The sequence below is a fragment of the Drepanopeziza brunnea genome (assembly GCF_022702325.1).
Source record: "Drepanopeziza brunnea f. sp. 'multigermtubi' strain 214-2 chromosome Unknown ctg3, whole genome shotgun sequence".
Lineage (NCBI taxonomy): Eukaryota > Fungi > Ascomycota > Leotiomycetes > Helotiales > Drepanopezizaceae > Drepanopeziza > Drepanopeziza brunnea.
Window position 1 is genome coordinate 1778685 of NW_027094066.1, and position 21259 is coordinate 1799943.

Consider the following 21259-nt stretch of genomic DNA (forward strand, 5'->3'; position numbering starts at 1 on the left):
GAGGACGTTGGTGTTTGTTGATTGTAGTAGTTGTATTCGTGTAGAGTCGCGTTGAGGTACAGGTTTCGTAATGTCGGTGCATCGGTGCAATGGTGAAGTGGTGTGGATGATGGATAGGTGTGATTATAAGAAGTTATAAGGTACCTAGTAGTTGACGAGGCTGAACAGTCTGTGCCAAGACGCCAGTGCAGCCTTATGAAGCTAAACCTAGGTTGGAAGATCATAAAAAGTGGATAAATTATTTTCCTGCCGGTAAGCGAGAAGGCCCCCTTGCTCTCGCTTAAGTGCCCGATTGTCATGTCAGTTCTTTAGTCTATTACGGTACACTTTGTCGATTTGGACGTGGACGCACGGGCCACCATATCTGGGAGGCTAGGCTGGGCTGTATAATATAAATTTCGTCGAAATTGGACAAGCCATTTCTCTCCTCCAATTCAACCCGACATCTTCAGCATCATGGTGAAATTCGCCAATTCACCTCCCAAACCCGAACAATCGACCTCAGACAATATAAAAATGGCATTTTCGAATTCCCCCAACAAAGAAATCCTCAATGGCTCCCCCAGGCAGGAAGAGGGGCAGAGCAAGAAGCGCAAGAGGAAGCAGAAGAGCGACAATGGACCCAGAGTCAACGTGTCGCACTCGAAGCGCAGACACAGCGTCAGCAAGCCGGCGCGAGATCCGAGAGACGAAGCGAGTCCGGTAAGAGCACAAAAGGAGCGTGCTGGGACGAGGTCGCCGAGTCCGGTTATTGATTTCGATGGATTGAGTCGGCCGAGTATGCTCACCCTCTACCTTTGTCTTTCTCCTCCTCGGAGAACCAATGCTGAGAGAGGATACAAACAGGTCTGGGAACACGAGAACGCAAAGAGGAGACACCAGCGCAAGCGGAAGCACGCCTCCAGAAACTCGCGGGCGCCGTCCGAACAATCCTTGAGTGCGTAGGCGAGGACCCCGATCGCGAAGGCTTACTAGGCACCCCGGAGCGGTACGCGAAAGCAATGCTCTTCTTCACCAAGGGGTATCAGGAGAATGTGCGGGACATAGTCAATGATGCGATTTTCCACGAGGGCCACAATGAGTTGGTTATCGTAAAGGATATCGAGGTCTTTAGTCTGTGCGAGCATCATATGGTGCCGTTCACTGGAAAGGTAGGCTCTGCGAACTTCAGGGCGAAGAGAATGGTGATGCTGAAAAATTCAGATGCACATTGGGTATATCCCCGACAGAGACGTGATTGGTATCTCGAAGTTGCCGCGGATAGCAGACATGTTCTCCCGCCGATTGCAGATCCAAGAACGCCTTACAAAGGATGTCGCACATGCCGTCATGGAGATTCTGAAACCTCAGGGTGTAGCGGTGGTTATGGAGTCGAGCCATCTGTGTATGGTGATGCGAGGCGTGGAAAAGACCAGCGCTACGACAATTACGAGTTGTGTGTTGGGCTGCATCGAGAAGCGTGAGAAGACCAGAAACGAGTTCTTCAGCTTGGTGGGTCTTAACAGACGGTGATCGAGGTGGGGAGAATTTTTGCTGCATTTCCGGGCGTTGGGAATAAAGGTTTGAGCGATCAGGATATTCAACACCGGCTCATTGGTTACGGCGTTCAGTGGCTTCATCATCAGCTCTTCCAGGCTCTCACACAATCAAGTTCCTTCCCATGGCTGCCCTCCGAGACAGCCCTCACAACCCCCTCTACCTCTTTCCAAATCCTCTCCCCAACAACATCAACACCAGCCCCGGCATTCACAACCCTCATGCCCTTCTCATCCCCCTCTCCCTCCAACAAAGCGAGGAACAGCTCCCTTACCCTCATCTGCATATCCCTCTTCTCATACTTTTCCTCTCCATACCCACCCCTCTTCTCTGCCTCCTCTGCCTCCAGATCCAGAAACACAACGACATCGGGTTTCGGCAGCCCTGCGTCCGGACTCTGCGCCCAGGATAAGGAGAGGGAGGGGTTCTGTTTTGCGGCGCTGTAGACCATGCCAGAGTAGTAGTAGCGGTCGCAGACTATGGTGGAGCCTGAGGCAAGGGTGTTCCGGATCCATTTACTTTTGGGACTTGTCAAATGGTTTGTAGAGAAGGGGAAGGGAAGGGAAGTAAAGGGGAGGGCGAATGGAGGATAAGGGAACGCACGCTTTCTCCCATCGATTCGCGGAAAAGAGGAGGTGGATTGCGTGGTCATCCATCTCGAGGGCGCTTTGGAGGTAGCGGTCTATCATGCTGCCTATGGGCGATGTTCGGTCTGGATACTTGCCGTTTTAGCACGAGTACAAGCCTATGTAAGATAGAAGGGAAAGTAGAAGAAATGAAGAAGAAAAGAAAAACGGAAAACGTGGAAATTGGGTTTGTAGGCAGCTAGCGGGTAGGTACCGGGAAATCGTATAGTCTTCACATTGTGCCCCGAAGCATAGAGTCTGTCGCATATGCTCTTCACCTGTGTAGTCTTTCCCGCTCGATCCAAGCCTTCGATTACTATGAACGCGCCTCGTGTGATAGGATCTGCTGGCTCTTGCCATGGATACGGGTCGTTTGGAGAAGCTGACATGTTTAGTATCTCTTGCCGGTCGGGTCGGGTTGAGTGTGCAAAGTTGAATTTTGGAGTTATGGTGGTGAAAGACTTTGTTCGCAGTTTCGATCAAACCCCAAGGTGGACGAAGAGCAATGCAGACTCGAAATTTTAGTAATCGCGTCGAGGGAGACGCGATCTCCCTAGCGTGGTTTCAATCGTCATCCTCGTCCAACTTCACATTTATTACACCCGAACGACAAACCTGGCGGCTACACCATCGACGACGACACCGAGGACCCACCAGCTTTAGGAGAAGGATAAGATCGAAGGACGAGGCCATAATACCCAACAATACTCAACGCCAAAGCCTTTGCGAAAGGTCTCTGCAACACCGGCGCAACTCATCAAACCGCATAGACAACCTCGGACTCACCTCGTATGCGCCCGATCCTATGATCTAGCCGGCAGGCAGCTGCCACCTTCGACACGCATACCATCAATACGCTGCAAGTTCCTACAGCCTGGACACCAAGTTGCGACATTTACGAAGTAACACATCACGTTCCAATAAAATGGCGGACCAAAAGCTGGTCTGGAATCCTGACAACATACGCGATGTCGCCGAATCCGTCGGCATATCAGCCTTGAATGAAGATGCCGTTCGGACTTTGGCGAACGAAGTGGAATACAGGCTCAGCCAGGTTATCGTGGAGGCCATGCGATTCATGCACCAGGGAAAGAGGACGGTGCTGGGGACTCAGGATATCTCCCAGGCGCTGAAAGTGCTGGACGTGGAACCGCTATATGGCTATGAGTCTACCAGGCCGCTGAGATTTGGGGAGGCCTCGCTGGGACCAGGACAACCGCTGTATTACATCGAAGATGAGGAGGTTGATTTTGAGAAGTTAATCAATGCGCCGCTTCCGAAGGTCCCGAGGGATGTCTCGTTTACTGGTAAGCTTTTTTTGGTAGATCGGAGAGAAGGTCTAACATGTTGTAGCACACTGGCTTGCGGTCGAAGGTGTTCAGCCTTTGATACCGCAGAACCCAAGCACAGCAGAAGCTCGCGCGGACGCATCAGTAGCCAAAGGACCAGGTGCAAACCCAACCCTGGCAGCCCTTGCAGGCAACGACAATGTCCCTGGCAAGCCGCTGGTCAAGCATATTGTCTCTAAGGAAATGATCCTCTTCTTCGACAAGATCAAGGCGGCTATCCTTGACGAAAGTCTCGATCCAGAAGTCGTTCTTCTACGAAATACCGCCTTCCAAAGCGTCCGTTCAGATCCCGGGCTGGCCCAGCTCGTCCCGTACTTTCTCCAATTCGTCGCCGAGAAAGTCACTCATTCCCTCGGCAACCTCTTCGTCCTCCGGCAGATGATCGAGCTTACCCAAGCCGTAATCGAGAACAAATCTCACTACGCCGACCCGTACGCACTCTCGCTCACCGCTCCCATCGTCACCTGTATCATCGGACGTAATCTAGGCGGCGAGGCCGCACACTTGAAAGATCAATATGAAGTCCGAGACCTCGCCGTATCGCTGCTCGGTCAGGTCGTCCGCAAATACTCTACCTCGAGCACGATGCTCAAAGCCAAACTCACCAGGACCTTCCTCAAGAACTTCCTCGATCCCGCGAAACCACTAGATGTCCACTATGGAGCAATGTGTGGTCTCGCTACCGTCGGCGGCCCTAATGCAATCTCAGCGCTTATCCTCCCAACTCTCAAGAAATACGACGAGGAGATCCTATCCAGAGCCCAAAACGAGCTCGGGCCAAGTAATGAGCGAGTCTTGATGATGACTGCAGCCCTCGTGAAAGCAGTCATGAGCCTAGTTGACAGTCCACCCGCCGCAGAAACGAATGGCACAAACGGTAACGCGGCGGAGGCGCAGCTGATTGAGGACTACCTAGGCCCTATAATCGGTGGACGGGTCGCTGCGCTGGGAAACCACAAGCTGAACGAAGCGGTACTGAAGTCGAGGGAACAACCATCTTGACAGCGAGAGGCGGCTGCATTTACGAGCGGGCATACATCAGGGGCATACATCAGGCGTCTGGGATCTGGATATCGGGGCAGGCATCGGGGGTTAAAGAAAGGTTCGCGCGCACGTATGGGAATTTATCTGCACGGCATGATACCATCCCTCGATGCGAGTAACAAAAAGCGCTGTTATGTAGGCCTCCTTCGTAGGGGGTAGTAGATTAGTGGTGTGTGAGGCCTGGCATCGCCTTCTCGAATTTCGAGATCATGCTTCAAGGGTCACGTTTTGGCTTTGACGGCATCACATAGGTATCCAGCTCAAAACGTAGGTACTTTTAGCTTGGTCGCACGTCTTCGATACATTGCCTCTTTCAAAAGCGATTAAGGATAATTGAAATCAGCTAATCGAATTATGATTCTAGACTCTGGTGGCCGCACTCTACTCTAGTAATGGAAGTGGGTAGGTAGTAGCATAGCAAACCGGTCTGAGACGACGACGGTTTCAATTTACTTTTTCTCTTCTTGTCCTTCTCTTCCTCTCTTTTTTTCTCCTTCTTGTTTGCCTTCTCGTGCCTTTTTTGTTGTTTGTTGTGTTTATTTGTGTATTGCGTTGTTGTATAGCTTGCCTGTTGATTGGTTGTTTTATTGGATGATGTTTTGGGCTTGAGCTGATGATGATGATGATGATGATGATGATGATGATGATGATGATGATGAGATGCAGAGAGATAATAAGACGTCTGGTATTCTCGCGTTTAAGCCTATTTAGGATTTTGAGTAGCGGGGATTGCTGGGTGTGTTTATTGTGATGTTTTATGTTCTTATCACTTGACGTGAGTAGCGTGCGAGGTTTATCTGTTTTCTTGAGCTGTTTGGCTTTATGTGCGGAGATGGTGTCGTTAGTGTTTCTGTACCAGCTTTACTGAGTACTGAGTACTGGGCAATGGAGGGTTGGGGGGCTTCTGGTTGTTAGTGTTGAGATGATATGTTGAGATGATGTGGCAGCGGGTGAGAATTGTCAACTCTGCATGCAATACCAATACGAACAGGAAGTCTCTGTTTGAGTGGTAGTAAGTAGTGTTTGAGTCGGCGCTGCGGGAACAAGCCTGGGGAATCAATATGTGAAGATACCTGATTTTCCTCCTCATCGATCAATACGGGCGAAGGCAGCTGCTGATGATCGGTGCTACACGTCGGCAGCAGCATCTATCTGCCTCGGGTACGTTGGCGGCTACGTTGCCGTCGCCAAACCCGCCCTACATTCATCCGACAACATCACTGCCGTCCTCCGACATCTCGGCCATCTTTTTCTCTTGCTATCTCTGGACCGTACGTTCCTTCCTCCCTTCCTCCCTCCTCCCCCCTTTCTTTAACCACCCACCAAGCGAAGCATCCAAGCTCAGCTAACGCCAAAACGCCAAAAACGCCAGGCGTTCTACTCTCCAACCTGGAACCCCACGTCGTGGGCCTGGTCTTCGACTCGGGAATGTCCGACCAGAATATCCGCACGCCCCAGATGTTCGCGGGGGTGGGGGCTACGGCGTGCAGCTTCTTCTTCCTCCTTCGCCGCGCTGATGCTCGTCTCCTTCGTTTACTTCCTCCTGCCGGAGACGAAGAAGAAACATCCCGCTCGAGGCTACCGATCGCTTGGTTGGATCGGAGGCTGAGGGCGATGGGTGCCCATGGCGATGCGTTGTGTGGATAGAGCTGCGCGGTGAGGAGGAGGCTCTGCGGGCGGGGATTGTGGAGGGCGGCTTGGAGAAGGGCGGTGGTGCTGGTTGAGCGAACGGGTTGAGGTTGGCGATGGCTGAGGCGGCGACCCAGCGTTCTTTAGTAGATCGGGATGGCGGGATGGGAGGTGGTCTCGATGGATATCTCTGGTCTGGTACTGATATGAAAGTCGAGTTTATAAAGGTCGGTCGTGGTCGTGGTTGTGGTTGTGGGCGTGGGTGTCGTCGCGTTTTACTATAGCGCTGATGGTGGAGACCGAGAACCATGGAGTCTGCCCATTGTCTTTCCTATATGCCGTCTAGAGTTCTATTGTGCTGAGCTAGCGCTTTCACACGAATCCTGTTATTGTTGCATGTTATTTGGTTTATAACTTGGCGGGATGTTTGTTTGTTTGCTTTCACGGCCTTCACTTGTCAGCTCCGGAACGTACGGGGTAGAGAACTGCCTAGTTGGGTTTGCAGCTCTATCAGCTTATTGAGTTTGGAAGCTTGTTGCTAGCTAGCCTGGGGCAACTCTAGGAGATCTATGCCATACATTATCTTCGACTCATCATTCGTTGGAAAATAGCGAACTTTCTTTCTGCAGATTATATCCCCTTGGCAGCTCACGAACCGCGTTTACACACCTCTCCACCATGGAACCATCAAGAGAACGCCAGGCATATCAGCGCCTCGATCATACTCTCTGCCTCGGTGGCGTGTTGCTCCCTCTCCAGCTGTTCCGTTTGTCTCTCCATCTCCTCGTGGTAATCCTCCAGGTATTGTCTCCGGTCAAAGGTCGCAATGTCCTCTTTGTGCAAGCGCACGACGATCTCCGGCTTCGTAAAACCTTCCAGGCCGCCGTTCTCCAGCCGCTGCCAGACTGTCCAGATGCGCAGTCGCTCGATCGGTCGCATGCCGTCCACGCCATCCTCAATCTCGTCCTCTTTGTCTCCGCAGTTGAAAGGGCTTGCCAAGGTCCGGGGCCACTGGGAAGCAGGTCGGTACAGGTGCGCCGCGCCGCGCTGGTGGCAGGTGGAGAAGAACAGGGTGTGCAGATTCCGGAAGTTCTCGAAGGCAACGGCTGCATTTTCGTGGCCCCTGTACGAGATCTGCTCGCCGGAGCCGGGGACGGCAAGGTGCTTGACTCTGCGCAGATCGAACTCGACGCCGGGGACTGACTTGGCCCAGCACAAGCCCAGGATTCCCAGGCGCAGGACGTCGATCTGGAAGTCCATGTAGGTGATGCGGTCGCCGCCTTGGCCTTCGCACTGTGTGAAGAGGGGGGAGTAATGCTCGAGGGTGACCGCACGAGACTCGCGGTTCGCGAACAGCGTCGCGGGGGGAAGTCTGCTCGAGATGGCGCTGTAGACTCGGCGAGTGTAACCTCTGTCCTCGGCCCAGATCTCAGTGTAGATGGTGATGATATTGCGCTCGGGAAGGCTCAAGCGCCAGATCTTGCGCCTCAACTCGAGAGGTAGCCTGCTGAATATCGTGAAGGATGCGTTCGGGTCGGTTCCGGTGCTGAGGAACGTCTGGAGACGACGGGCTGCGAACACTGGGAGAGGCTTGTACGTAAGAGGGAGCTGACTGGGAGGAGAGTAGAAGTTAGCACAGGGTCCTCAGTTTGGGAAGAGACTCTTGAGACTCACGCTTCAGTGATTTGGTCGGGGGTCATGGGCAGGAAGGAATCTGGTACAAACAATGCCATCTTTGGGCTGGGAGAAGCTTGTGAAGCAGATCAGTTGCAAAGTAGGGAATCTTCGGAAGGAAGCGGAGAGCGCACGAAGATCGAATCCTCGAGAGTCTCTAGAGAGAGATAAGATGGCCGACTGGACGACGAGGCGCGTACTTGATGGCGTGAGGACAAGTGATTTCCTGGATTCAAGGGCTTGAGAGCTCGAATCTGCGCGCAGGTCGAATCCCAAGCGTCAGTGATGTGGCGCGAGGTTCAAGTTGAAGTTGCGGTTCAACTTTGGAGGAAAGTGAGGATATCACTGGGTGTTTTTGCTCTCACGCGCTAAACTTGGATGGACGAGCGGCAGAAGCTCGGGTTCTGTCCTGATTTGGTGAAAGTAAGAACAACTCCTTCCCAAAGGGTCTTGACACCAAGATGAAAAATATTATGTGTAGCTGAAGGCTAATAGTAAGAAGTGAATTGGCTTATAGGGAAGTGATTGACCGATAAATCCTGTGGAAAGTGGAAAGCAAGAGATCAATCCTTTTAGTAGGGCTTGCCTCCCAGGTTACAATCTATAGAGTTGACGTCAATACCACTCGATATAGTTATATACAGTAAGAGCACATCGCCCAAGGTGATATTCTCAGTGCTGCAGCTTCTTGCTCATTTATTGATTGAGATGCCGCTTACAAGAGGGTAGAAGCTTGCAAACGCCACTGGTCTGCCATTGGGTTTGACGAACGATGTCTCAATCGAACTATTATCGGTGGAAACTTATACAAGAGTAGAGATGCCAGCCAAAGGTTGAGTATAGATGTTAATGTCAAGCTAGAGAGAGGAGCGTGACTAGCTAACAATCCGCGCGCATGTACAACTCGAGAGTTGAAGTCGCAACTTCAAGTGGATATTGGTAATATTGATGAGGATTGTCTCTAGAATGGGTAGCCTTTATGCGACCAGCTTCTCTTGATGCCATTGATTTACAAAAAAACATCTATTTTGAAGTTCTTAAGCGGGTTGGTCCTTCGTCTCCACCTGGAACTTATGTGAAGAGGGTCAGATAGATGTTGAGGGCCATTTTTCTGGCCTCATTCTGGTCGAATAAAGGGACGATGGGGTAGGTCATTGGCTTGTAAACGGTATATGAACTCTCTGTGGCTGCTTTTGAGCCTCATATTCGGGCTGGGAAGAGAGTGTGACCTTAAGAAACAGCAAGTCGGCATTCGCTCAATATCCAGAGGTCATCCCGCGACTCTGAAAAGTTGTGATCATCGGCTAGGATACATGTCTTGTTTGCACCTTCAAATTGATTAGAAACTTTGGGAGGTGTGAGAAAAGCATATCGGGCGAAGACTCAAAGGCGCGCAGATTCAAACTTGCTTCGAAGGAGGTGGAGTAAGGGACCCTTGGCTGATGGGATTGCAAGCATCTTAAGAGCGAAAGCACGGTCAGGTTTCGCCGCTGCCAGCATCAAGGTTTGCCTAACTTACAACATCTGCTATCATGACGGTTTCTGGTCCTGGCTCTTGATTCCGGTCATCTTTCCTTCTCGCCAGGAGACCTACCTAATGGCTAACAATCTCGGGTCACCTTTACACTTGGCAGATTTACAAGCATGATATCCCAACTGGGCAAACAACATTGACCATGTCACCAAGCAGTTCAGTTTCAGTCCAATCTTTTCCAATTATTTAAAATTGTACTCGGCAATCAGAAAGGCGCCTCCTGTGCTTTCCGGTTCCCTCAAATGCATCCCGGACAGATTATTTGTTCTCATATTCTTCTCGTAAGTATTCGACTTCTGGTCTTCTTTGCTCCTCCAAGAATCATGAATTTTTATTCCAATTGACGTTTTCGAATCCAATCTATAATGCGGTTTGTAGTCAGCATCCATGGGGGAAATCGGACAGCAACGGTGGCACGTGCCCTTTCACCTTTATTCCCTCTCGCTTAATGGTCTTGATGTTGAAGGGTGCCAAGGTATTTGGGCATTCGAGCATCAGAACAGGAATACGCGGAGGATGATGGAAGCGGAACTCAAAAACTATGTATCAATCATAGGTATTAGCTGTCTCGTATCTATCTCCGAAGGGGGGGCTGACAGCGTAAGGAGATGCGATCATCATCAGGCCGGGTGTTTTCCCTTGTCGCTACTGCAGTAGACGTACAGCACCTTCTGAGTGTCCTCTCTTACTCAGAAACTCTAGATCCAGCGTATATTCGTTTACCAGAAGGATAGTGGCCTTCTAGAACAAGCATAATCGGGATATCGTGTTAGAGAAAATGCTCAGTCACTCGTGTTTTTGAGATGATAGTTGAACTTCTAAACGGCTTGCATGGCAATGTGATGATAACATATTGTACCGATCTTTTTTATTCGGCCCGTAATCTATTGCGCTTAGAAACCAAGGAATCGAATAAAAGACTAGTAAAAGCTTTGTAAATTTAGAACAAACCAAATAATAGTAGGAGCCTATTGTCCAGATGACCTAAGGATTGAATACAATATATTTGCTTCATAAAACACTCTTAACAAACAGACCGATATTCTTCCATTACTGTTGGCTTGGCTTATTTAAATTATAAATCACGAACCCAGGGTTCTTCCGTTCATATATTCACTAGTGCATATATTGTAAACGGTGCAGACTAAGAGTCTTGGTGAATACGCTTTGCTATCGATGGAGCTAGATGCTTTTAGAATCACCAGCCACAAAGCCGGCTGTCTATATCCCTTCAACCCCTGTTTATCACGCGTCGATCCTTGCTCGGAGCTAGTGGTCGCGTGACTAACAGGCCGAATTCTCACCCTTTAAGAATCCTCGAGCTTTCGGTTTACTCTCCAACTTGGCCACAACACCACAACACCTCAAGGACAAGACCACCTTTATTCCTCGCGTCTTGAGCAGAGCTGCTGCGGAGGACTTATCTAAAGACGTCGTCGAGATGGTAAGTTACTGATTCCTAACATCTGTATTCAGGATACTCCGCTCTATCGATCTACAGTCGGGGCGTCTCCATACACATCTGCCGAGAGATGTGGGCTAACGATACCAATAGCTAATTCTGCTCTCCAAGAAGCTGTCCTGGCCCGTCTTACCAGCTCCTTGTGCAACTGGCAAGTCGACTTTATGAAGCTTGTCAGTGCGGACGACCGCCAAACAAACCTCTCTGGTATCCCTCTTCCGTCACTGCATGCCCCCGGGTATAACCCCAGTGGCCTATGGCCAACTGATAACAACCTTCTCGCCGGTAAGTCAATTTCTAAAACACCACCTCTCCTTCCCTTTGAGTCATTGAGCATCACTTCGTCTCTACTCCCCAGACCTTTATATGATTCCATAATATCCAGAAGACGCGTACATACTAACTGATCTATAATATAAGGGAAAACCAGGTCGACGAAAGCCAGTGCAGACGAATGGCACGTCCGGCGAGAAGACAACCTTTCGGAAGAGAGTGGGAGACTCTTAATCTCTCGAGTAGGAATAAATCTTCGGTCTGCTGTAAGAGACTCCTTCAAGGACGCGCTTCGATATACTTTACTAATTCTGAAGTCAAAGTCTGTAACCAGAACAGATCAAGAAGCTGAACGCCCCTCCTTTAAGACTCAAGTCTGTCAATACGAGAAGCGCAAAGGGTAAGAACGCAGATTTCAAAGAGGCAGAAGGCGAGAGTCGGGTTAAAAAGGAAGAGGAGGAGGAGGAGGGGATATCGAGGTCTATACCTGATAATATAATATTCGACTGACACCTTCATGCAGGTTGACAAGAACCCATGCGGCAACATCACGTCACGGGAGCGGGAGCTCGGCGTCACCACGTACTGCAATTGCAAGGTCGACGGAGGCCAATGCCGCCGCATGGCTCATCCGGCTTTCGGCGAGCGCAGGGGGGACATGGGATTCACGTGGGCCTTTCAGAAGGTACCGGACCGTGCAAGAGAGAGAGAGGATAACCGGGCTAACAACGAGGAGGAGCAGGAAGGGATGTCGAATTCTACACCCGACAATATGATGTTCAACTGTGGCGGTGGAGTCGGCGGAGTCGGCGGTCAGCTTGGAGCTGGCCGTCGGGGTGCCATTGATATAGGAGGATCGAGGGATAGCCGAGCTAGAAACCAGTGAGTGAGCACTCCTTTCTTTTTCTTGCATTAGAGTCTAAGCCTGCCTGCTGACTTCTTCTTCTGCAGGGTTCGGGATCAGCCTATGGGTGGAGTCCTCATGGACAACACGGGCAACGGTGCCAAGAAAAGGTAAGCACCCGCCGCTATTGTGCTCGATGAAGGTACTAGAAGCTGAAAATCACTAGAAATAAGGTAGAGGATACCAGTACCGTCGACAAGGAGAATGACTTCGACCAACCTCTGCTTGAGGCCCGATATCAGGACCAAGCAAACCTTTCCGATATCTTTCTTCCGTCAATGCCCCAATGACCCTTGCGTACAACGCAAGGTAAAGCCTAGCGTATCAGGTTCAACATCATATGCTTACTAATGGCGGCTGGTCATCGACCGATATCGGTCGATTTGTCTTGCAGAAGATGGAGCTTGCGTACAGCATCGAGGCTAGCACTCTGTACAAAAACCTTCACTCATCCTCAGATGCTGCGATTTACGACGGAGCACTCGATTCAGAGACAGTCAGAATTCTGTCGGGGGAGCAAGATATTTCCGGCCGCAAGGTCGAAAACTTCGAACTTCGAGTTGGTTTTGATGTTCTGAGTCCCATGCAGTTCTTCTTGGGAAAACACAGCGAGGGTCTTAGCAGCTCTACTTAAAGCTTAATGCTAGCGCTTTAAGTGGCTTTGATAGCATTAGGCCTCAAGTAGAGCTGCCAAGACCCTCTCTGTGTTTTCCTAAGAAGAACTGCATGGGACTCAGAACATCAAAACCAACTCGAAGTTCGAAGTTTTCGACCTTGCGGCCGGAAATATCTTGCTCCCCCGACAGAATTCTGACTGTCTCTGAATCGAGTGCTCCGTCGTAAAAGGTCACGATGTCACAGTCGTTTGGGATTACGGTCGCAGTTCTTCAGCTGCAATCAACAGTCTGATTGTAAACAAGCAGATCACAGGTTTCCACCAAGATACACCCGATATCATCAAGAAGTCGGTCATGGAGTTGAACCTTCAGAGTCTGACACTGGGTAGCCTGACGTATGATATCAACACTAGCCTGTCTTCAGAGACGCCAAACTTGAGATGAGAAGATGAAAGCCTGCACAGCGGTCCTGGAATGGAATTGGCCACATACAAATGGGAAGGGAGGAACTCTGCCTGGTGATGTGGTGATTTCGGACGCTGCTTAGTGGCCCTGGTGTGATTTTTGGGAACGGACTCAATGGGACAATGGACTGCTGAGGGGTTTGAGGTATCGAATATCGAATTGTACATTATCCATCATTAGCACCTTGTGATCTTGATGTTCAGAATGGGCTTTTTAAGTGATTGGTATCTACGAAACATGCAAATTGAAGCACCTTACAGGTACGAGTGGAATAACGATCTTTACAGAGTCCTTGTCAACTGCGCCAAGGTAGGTTTCTACATTCTTAGTCGTCTACTAAAGACCCCTCTCCCTCCAGTGGCCGTTGAGCTTACTGCAGAACTATGAATGACTTGTGCCACCTTCAAGTTATCAAGGACGACGAGGTGTAATTATACCACCGGATATTTGACAGATAGGGCGATGAAGTTTTGATCAAAGGTGAATTTTTACCTACTATTATCATACGGACTGACGTGCAACAAAGAAACATCGATATCTATCTACATAATGGTTGAAATCAGAGCAAAAGGGCGTGAGGAAGGGCACTGAGAGGTCCTGTTCAGGCGGGTCCTAGATTCGAATTTCTTAGAGTGGAGACCTCGGCATCGTGTTTGCGAATGAGTTCGATGGATCCAGAGGTAGAATGCTAGGATAGTTGGGTCACCAGGCCAAAGAGGATAGGAGTCTAGCTCGTGTTCCAATCTGCAGTTACCGCCCATAAGATTTTGATGGCAAGAACCCAAAGGATTGAGGTTCCCACAAGCGAGAACGAGAAGTGGAATCTTGTTTACAAACAAAGACCCGAATTCAGGTGGTTTCTTGAAGCGGCCGAAACCATGCTAGCTAAAGATAAGGTTTCTAAGAGGATTTCAAAAGGACTTTCGAAAGTAATATATCATGTGTTAAAAGATGTTTCTGATTTACAAAGAAGAAGAAGCTGCCTGACAAGACCGACAGGTATAGGTGGTTACTAAAAGGTAATGCTGACCTAATTCAGCTGTCTCGTGATTTCGTGATTTCGTGATTTGCCCCCGATGACGACAATTTATCATATCTTGTTTCAACCCGACGACAACGACGTGATCGATCCTCTATCTCAACAATAAAAGAGCGGCTAACCTAAGAATACCAACGCACAGAAAGATGGCAGGTATCAATGGATTCGAAACCGACCGACTGGCGAATCTCACGCGCAACAGTGTCCTTCTCGACACCCTGACCCAGCAAGCCAAAACGATACACGTTGAATCGAAGACAGCGGAACCGCCGAAGAAGAAGAGGAAGACTGACACGGTAAAGCTTAATGTGCCGGCCTCGCGATCGTCTGCTCGGATAGCATCAACGCCTTCGCGGCCTACTTATGATAAAGAAGCGCTCTCGAAGATCCCGACAGGGACCAGAGCCAGAAAGCCCCCAACCCAAGCAAGAAAAGCAGACAAGTCCGCGAAAACGGAGGTTGGCGAGGATTCAAAAACACTGGCCATGTCTCCAGCAGACATGGAAGAGTTACAAAGGTCCTGGGCCGCATGGCAGCCAGCAGCGCCTGCCCCAACGCGCGACGAAGCCGGCGTGTTCCACTTTGAATCCCATCCGGACTTCACCCCGAATAGATCTCCAGAAGAGGTGTTACGCGAGGGATGCTTTGGCGGTTCATATTATCGTCCTCTCTACTCCAAGAAACTGGGCGTAACTATATCAGACGACTATCGAGAATTGCCTGTTGCATGGACCGAAGGGCTTAATAGCGACATGTATCTCACATCTCCCACGTACGACCCAGACGTCAACAAGTTCAAGGTCGCTTGCGGACAATCAATCGAGGAATGGGAGTCGGCTGGCTGGATCAATCATACATACGACGTGCGTGGCTGGTTCCAGTGGTATTGCCGGTTTTACATGGGGAGACGGTGTGAGGATGACGAGAGACAAGTTTCGAGATGGAAGAAATGTGTCGGAGCAACGGGCAGATGGAGGAGGATGTTGCTGAAGAAATATGTGGCCGCAGGCGTCAGAGACGTATTTGATGACGGTGAAGATGACGAACAGGTGGAGGTCAGCCCTGTGATGCATCAAACATGTCACCATTGGGCTTTTTGCGTTACACAGGAGGTCTTGGATGAGTACTGGAAGACTAGGAAGTGAGCAGTCTGACGAGATAGGAGGATTACATACAAGACAGTCATCAATTTGTACCCGGGGTAGCCACATCTGAGTATGGCATATTTGGCTACAATCTTCGACTTGCCTAAATGGCAACTCTGTACGCTCTACGCTCTAGGTCCTACGCCCGTGGTCGTAAGATACACCCAGCCCTGATGATATTTCCGGAGCTGAGAGTCTACTAATTCGGAAAAATCAATAGGTGCCAATCGAAAACCAATATACTATTGTCGACCGACATAAGTCCTTTGGTGAATTTGCGACGGCAGATACATACCCGTGTCTTATGCAAAACGTTGGTCCAAGCATGCCATCGCCAGCCACCCACTACTTTGAAGCGCAATCGAGTAAGCCCCTATATTCAACTTCAAGGAATTTGGGTGGTCGACCATATTTTTGCGGAAGATGATCAAATCTTGTCAGATGAAGCCCTCTACTTGATCTGACCCGAACTCCGTGGATACAAGGTCACAGAATGCGCCCGATTGGTGCGAGCACCAGCAATCAGGAATGTTTCCAGGAGTATTCTCCATTATCTTTTCAAAAACATCGTATCCTTTCATGTGTATACATTTGGCAGCTGTGCCAGTAATTACCGCTATGTGTCGCGAATTTCTGTGTGTTTCCGTACCCTCGCGCCGTCCAAATATGCCATCAATTACAAACCCGATACCCAGAACCCACCCAGACTCCGGAGCTATCAGGCCCACCTCCATAGAAACGAATTTCGTCCTTTCAAACATGCCACAGGCCGTCATAGCTCCAAGATGTCCTTCTTGAACAGTCCTCCATGCGTCGTTGGAAGATTAACCGCGAGCGGTTTGGGCCGAACCGATCGAAGCCGCGTCAGAAACCTTGCCCATGGGTGGCAGAGCCTCAGTTTCCTTGGCCGCAGCAGAGCGCTTACGTCTGATAAGGAAGAAAGCAGCTGCTGCAAGCAACAAAGCACCGGCAATAGCACCGACAGCAATGCCAGCTTTGGCTCCTGTGCTCAGTCCATCATCATCATCATCATCATTGTCGTCCTTGTCAGCAGAAACAAGTGTGTCGACGGGAGTTGTTGTAGCTGGGGTAGTTGGAGAGGCAGGATCTACTGGCATGAACTCGTCTTCGGTGACGTTGAAGCACGGGACTTCGAGGGAGAAGGTAGCGGCCTCAACGAACGTCTAAGCTTTGGTGTCAGCCGGAGAAGTGTCAACAGAACCTGAGACTTAGCTTACGACATCGGCACATGCAAAGAACGACTCCTGGGTTCCGCTGTCGTCGGCCCAGTACTCGAGCTGGATGGTCGCATTCGATCCTGGGGTGGCAGTAGGTGCGGTAGAGACCGAGTAGCACTGGTGACCTGGTTCGAGCTCGGCGACGTTGCCAATGACGGGCTGAAATTGATCTTGGGTAGTAGGGTCTATGGCTTATCAGTATCAGCCATATCGGAATATGGGGTTGTCTCTTACTGTTGCCATAAGCGATGCGGACAGCCATGTTATAGGCATCATCAGCAATGGTCGTCTCGATGGATCCGACGGCTAAGTCGAAGGAGTTAGTCGTCATTCCCAGATGTTCGTTGGCGGGGGGGAGGGGGGAGGTTCTTTCTCCAGCTTACCTCCGAGAGGGAAATCGGTTCTGTTCACAATAGGCGCATTGCTACCGCAAGGTCCGTTGTTGTCGTGGGCTGCATCCCACGCCCGGTCGGCAGGCCAGAGGAAAGCAACTGGGCCCATGGTAGTTCCCAGAGCACCTGTACCGTGCACTGCTTGCGCAGACGCGAAGCGAGCCAAGAGAGACGTGGCGATGAATGTGGACAACATGATGATGGATGTTCAAGTAATGTGCTGCTGAAAGTGTTGTGTGAAATACATCCACCGTGAGTGAGGGTATCGGCTCTTGATATTTATGGGGACACACGACGGCGTTGCGACTGGATTCCCTCGGCCGGCAACCAGATGTGCCACACCTTTTCCACTTTGTTTACCAAGCCATTCATGCAGTGCCCAGGCCCGACCAAGAGCTCTCTCTGGCGCGCTGCACCCGCTTGTTTGTGGTGGCAGGAAATGTCGGCTGCTTCTCATTCGGGTAAGGCAATAGTGAACCTGAGAGTTTCTTTTCCCGGAGAGCAATTCATTACGAGAGAATGCTTCACGCGCCAACTGAATTCCCCCAATACATCCGCAGGTCGAAACGCACCGATGTGTACCACGATGGGAGTATATTATATTGCCGAGATTTTTTGACGACTGTGCACCCGCCCGGTGCCGGCCTAGGGATCTAATCAGATCAGATGGCGCTGTTCAATCAGTGGCCCATCACCCGCCCGATCAATCTATAAAGTCTATTTGGATGTCCTCCGCACCGCACCAAGGCCGCATGCGCAAGATCGGATCTGATAAGGGCAATACGAGTTGACTCCACTCGACTCGGGCCAATCGACGACACAGACACACGATGGAGGTTTAAGAAGTGGAGAGGAACCCGCTTGGCTGCCGTGACCGTCTCCGTAGGCTGGGCTGGGCTAAGCCGAAAATGCCTCACGGGTAGCAGGATTTGCAGGACTCAAATCTCCCATGCTCGTCTGTACTCTACAGCAAGAGAGTCAATGGTGGGAGGGAGGTATACAGTTAGGTGGTATACCATACAGGTCGGAGGGTATGCTCACCAAAGGCTCTGGAGAAAGTGGAAGAGCAGCAGCAGCAATTCCATCTCGTCCGGCAGGCATCCCGCATGACTACCTACCTACGCATGCACGTAGTAAGTTGACGTTGTTATCGCATCGGACCATGGACGAGCTTCAACAGTGCTCCCCCTCCCCTTACTGGCCTGACTCTTCGGCGCGTCCGGCAGGCAAGGCAACTCTAAACCTATCCAGCCTTTCTCTTTGTGCAGTACTCCCTCATCTCTCTTCTTGTTTCTGGAAATAGACTGCAGGCTCTGTCTACAGAGTACCGGTACACCGTCTTCGAGCCTGCGCACCTGTAACTACTCTACTTGGCTCCAATATTCACTTGCACCATCTCCGAATGCGCAGCCAAGTCCAGCACTAATTCGACAAGGTCCTGGGCCCTGGTCGAGACGACACTGTCCGTACTACTACCTACCTACCCCATCTTCTCTACCGGACAATTTTCGTGGATGAGTATATAAGCAGGTAGCCTGGCACTGAAGAACTAGCCTACTCATACATCACTCTTTGGAACTGCAGATCAGATCAGAACTCGCTTATCCAGGATCAACAGTCCAGTCACTCGCTTTCAAGTGCGCCCCCACACTACCATCGATCTCATATCAAGATGATGGCCCCACGATCTCTCCTGGCTCTGGCCGCCGTGATCAGTGCCGTCTGCGCCGTCGCTGCTCCTGCCGAGGAATGGGAGGTGGCCTTGCTCAAGCGTCAGGAGCCGGGCACCCCGTTATACGCCTGCCACTCCTCTTGTGGTAAGCCGCGCCAGTCCTCTCTCTACGTTCATTTGCATCTGTACATCCATTAACCGCCCCTCCTCGCCCACAGGAACTGCCGTGACTCAGAGTCGAGGAGCCAACGCATGTACCGACACGGCCTTCCAAAACGACTATGCGGCGTGTCTGGCCTGTGCCGGCCCCAACAACCAGAACATCTGGTAATGACCCCATATGATTGCAATATCATACAGTGCATCAAACACAGTCTCTCAAACGAAACAATCACTGACTGCCTACGCCCTTTTTTCTTCTCTCTAGGATCTACTACGGGAACACTCTCAGCGCTGCCGGAACCCGCTGCGGGCTTTCGACTACGCCTGCTTCCTCGGTAGAGCCTACACCTGAGGAGCCAGCGGCTGCGGCTCCGGCTTCGGCTCCGGCCCCGTCTCCGTCTCCATCTCCGTCTCCGTCTCCGTCGTTGACCTCTACCCCAGAGCCAGTAAGCCCTCCCGCCGATGACGACTCAACTCCTTCCGTTGATGCCGTCTCGCCTCCCCCCGCCGATGACGACTCAACTCCTCCCGTCGATGCCGTCTCGCCTCCTCCCGTTGATGCCGTCTCGCCTCCTCCCGTCGATGCCGTCTCGACTCCTCTCGCCCCCACGCCCACCCTCGTCTCCAGCGCCTACATACCTTACTCGACCGGCGCCTCTCCCCCTAGCTCCAATGTGAACCTCCCCGGCTTTCTTTCCCCTGTTCCCCCAACCTTCACCCCCTCTCTGCGACCGCTTACTGACTTTTCTACTACCCACAGGGCACTAATATGGTCTTTACCGGTGCTGCTGCCGCTGCCAGCGGAGGACGGGGGTATCTTGCTGCTGTGGTGGCCTTGGTTGCTGGTGCCGCCTTTGCTGCAATTGCTTTTTAGAGGGGTAGAGTTCAGAATTACTTGAGTTCTGCGATTGGTCGTTGTTGTTGTTTTGACGACCAATTTTTATTTTCTCGAATAGACGAGCTGATGTCTTGATGGGTTGGAGGTGTCCACGGGCTCTTTGGAAATGGAGAGACATAAAGGCCTACTACTTAAGTACCTATTCTTGTTTAAATATTAATATCGAGTTGTAAATATTGGACTTCTTCATATTCGATCACGGCTGCCTCTTTTTTTTTTTCTTCTTCTCCTTTTTTCCAGAAAACTACGAATCTTACTTAAAGACTATTTTATATGCCAGATTGCCTAGGTTTCCTTTAAAGTAGCTAGACTGACTGTACTCGTGCGGCTAGGCTATCTGACTTGTGAAATCGCCAGATGTCCATTTCCGCCCTGCTGCTACTGTATTCCTGCTTGGTTAGCGACGCTTAAATTTCCGTAGTAAAATTGACTTTACTCCCAAGGTCCAACGACTATCTACGGTACCGGTACCGGTATTCCCTCATGCTCTGCCCCACTACGGAAACTAGCTTGATGGAGCACAATACCTTTACGATCTTCCACCTGGAAAAGGTAGAAGAGATGCAGCTGACGGTCGATAAAAAAAATACCGCAGGTTCGATTGCGAATGAATTCACATGAATAGCAATAAATAATCTACGAAGGGGAGATTTTACAGGAATCAGGTGCTATGAGATTACCTACCTAGGTGTATGTATGACCTTCGCTAGCTGGTCTCTGTGCTCCTTATTAGCTAAGCACAAGTGGATATTTCGGCTTGAGGCTGAGGCCTACAACGAGTGAGGCGAGGCGCGAAAAGTAATAATTCCTATCGCAGCGCATCTCAACATCTCAAGCTCCGGGGCAACAGAGAGAAGGCTTGCCGTCTAGCAATCAAGCGTAAGCACTCTGATTGTATTCAGATCGCATGAGTTTTATATATATATAAATTCATATTCATATTATGAATCTTTTACCCTTTTTCTTTTTAGCCTGTCTTTAATCAACAGGCTTCGCTTTCGAAAAGACGGCCTGAACCTCCGTCAACCCCTGCTTGATTTTGGTTGCGAGTATTGTGATATATTCTTGGGTCAGATAGCGAAGCTCGAGTCGTGGTAGGCTTGGATATAGAATACAACACTAGCAAGACAGCAACGCTGTCTGTTTGGCGGCCAAGTATCATCACAAATGACGTTGGAGAAGAGGAACTGGTCGCTAAAATGGTTGTCGAGCAGCAGGTTTGCAAACACCATTAATATTTACATCTTATGCCAACCCTTTGTAAGTGTTCCGTAACACTAATAGCACTTCAAGAACGACTCGTACCGAAGCCCTTCGACTGCGCCTTACAGACTTTATTTGCCCCAGAGGCCTTAGCCGGCGCTAGTCTTCGCAATCCAATTTTCCTTCCTGCGAAGAACCTATGCGCGCTTCTTGAAGACGCGGAGTGTGCAGCGTCCTTCTTTAGGCGGCCAGTTGGCATCAGCGCAAATAACAAAGCCGTGGTCAAGAAAGCCGCGGAGAGAGTCTCCTCCACTGGAAGTCCGCACTTCGAAAGATGAGCCACGTTTTCACGCGGAACGAGAGTAGGGCGGCAGATCGAGGAACGAGAGATGATTCA

The 21259-nt window shown here is 50.5% G+C and overlaps 9 protein-coding genes across 10 annotated transcripts; 5 read left to right on the forward strand and 4 right to left on the reverse strand.

Annotated features, from left to right (window-relative positions):
- Nucleotides 1–516: 516 nt before the first annotated feature.
- On the forward strand, nt 517–1512 carry L3040_002651 (uncharacterized protein; the record flags this gene model as incomplete). Its single annotated transcript, XM_007290536.2, has 3 exons — nt 517–778; nt 847–1151; nt 1204–1512. 3 exons carry the CDS (start codon nt 517–519, stop codon nt 1510–1512), a joined length of 876 nt encoding a protein of 291 aa, XP_007290598.2.
- Nucleotides 1513–1621: 109 nt separating this feature from the next.
- L3040_002652 (uncharacterized protein) lies at nt 1622–2551 on the reverse strand (the record flags this gene model as incomplete). The annotated part of the gene is made up of 3 exons (XM_007290535.2): nt 1622–2054; nt 2140–2248; nt 2377–2551. 3 exons carry the CDS (start codon nt 2549–2551, stop codon nt 1622–1624), a joined length of 717 nt encoding a protein of 238 aa, XP_007290597.2.
- Nucleotides 2552–3087: 536 nt separating this feature from the next.
- On the forward strand, nt 3088–4945 carry L3040_002653 (uncharacterized protein; the record flags this gene model as incomplete). Its single annotated transcript, XM_007290534.2, has 4 exons — nt 3088–3469; nt 3516–4483; nt 4807–4822; nt 4920–4945. The coding sequence occupies 4 exons, from the start codon at nt 3088–3090 to the stop codon at nt 4943–4945; spliced, it is 1392 nt and encodes a 463-aa protein (XP_007290596.2).
- A 1926-nt stretch (nt 4946–6871) lies between these two features.
- On the reverse strand, nt 6872–7917 carry L3040_002654 (uncharacterized protein; the record flags this gene model as incomplete). The annotated part of the gene is made up of 2 exons (XM_007290533.1): nt 6872–7796; nt 7859–7917. 2 exons carry the CDS (start codon nt 7915–7917, stop codon nt 6872–6874), a joined length of 984 nt encoding a protein of 327 aa, XP_007290595.1.
- Nucleotides 7918–9574: 1657 nt separating this feature from the next.
- L3040_002655 (uncharacterized protein) lies at nt 9575–10146 on the reverse strand (the record flags this gene model as incomplete). Its single annotated transcript, XM_066155638.1, has 4 exons — nt 9575–9752; nt 9814–9931; nt 9990–10040; nt 10116–10146. The coding sequence occupies 4 exons, from the start codon at nt 10144–10146 to the stop codon at nt 9575–9577; spliced, it is 378 nt and encodes a 125-aa protein (XP_066012618.1).
- A 687-nt stretch (nt 10147–10833) lies between these two features.
- On the forward strand, nt 10834–12321 carry L3040_002656 (uncharacterized protein; the record flags this gene model as incomplete). Of its 2 annotated transcripts, none has more annotated exons than XM_066155640.1 (9): nt 10834–10840; nt 10948–11139; nt 11275–11393; nt 11445–11449; nt 11503–11527; nt 11651–11812; nt 11864–12009; nt 12079–12141; nt 12198–12321. In XM_066155640.1, 9 exons carry the CDS (start codon nt 10834–10836, stop codon nt 12319–12321), a joined length of 843 nt encoding a protein of 280 aa, XP_066012620.1. The 2 variants fall into 2 exon arrangements, with proteins under 2 accessions (XP_066012620.1, XP_066012619.1); XM_066155639.1 differs by lacking the exon at nt 11445–11449 and having other exon boundaries at nt 11451–11527; nt 11651–11725; nt 11779–11812.
- Nucleotides 12322–14298: 1977 nt separating this feature from the next.
- L3040_002657 (uncharacterized protein) lies at nt 14299–15297 on the forward strand (the record flags this gene model as incomplete). Its single annotated transcript, XM_007290531.1, has 1 exon — nt 14299–15297. One exon carries the CDS (start codon nt 14299–14301, stop codon nt 15295–15297), a length of 999 nt encoding a protein of 332 aa, XP_007290593.1.
- Nucleotides 15298–16121: 824 nt separating this feature from the next.
- Nucleotides 16122–17123, reverse strand: L3040_002658 (uncharacterized protein; the record flags this gene model as incomplete). The annotated part of the gene is made up of 4 exons (XM_007290530.1): nt 16122–16481; nt 16536–16720; nt 16770–16841; nt 16919–17123. The coding sequence occupies 4 exons, from the start codon at nt 17121–17123 to the stop codon at nt 16122–16124; spliced, it is 822 nt and encodes a 273-aa protein (XP_007290592.1).
- A 1476-nt stretch (nt 17124–18599) lies between these two features.
- On the forward strand, nt 18600–19635 carry L3040_002659 (uncharacterized protein; the record flags this gene model as incomplete). The annotated part of the gene is made up of 4 exons (XM_007290529.1): nt 18600–18744; nt 18818–18926; nt 19027–19435; nt 19522–19635. 4 exons carry the CDS (start codon nt 18600–18602, stop codon nt 19633–19635), a joined length of 777 nt encoding a protein of 258 aa, XP_007290591.1.
- Between the last annotated feature and the right edge of the window lie 1624 nt (nt 19636–21259).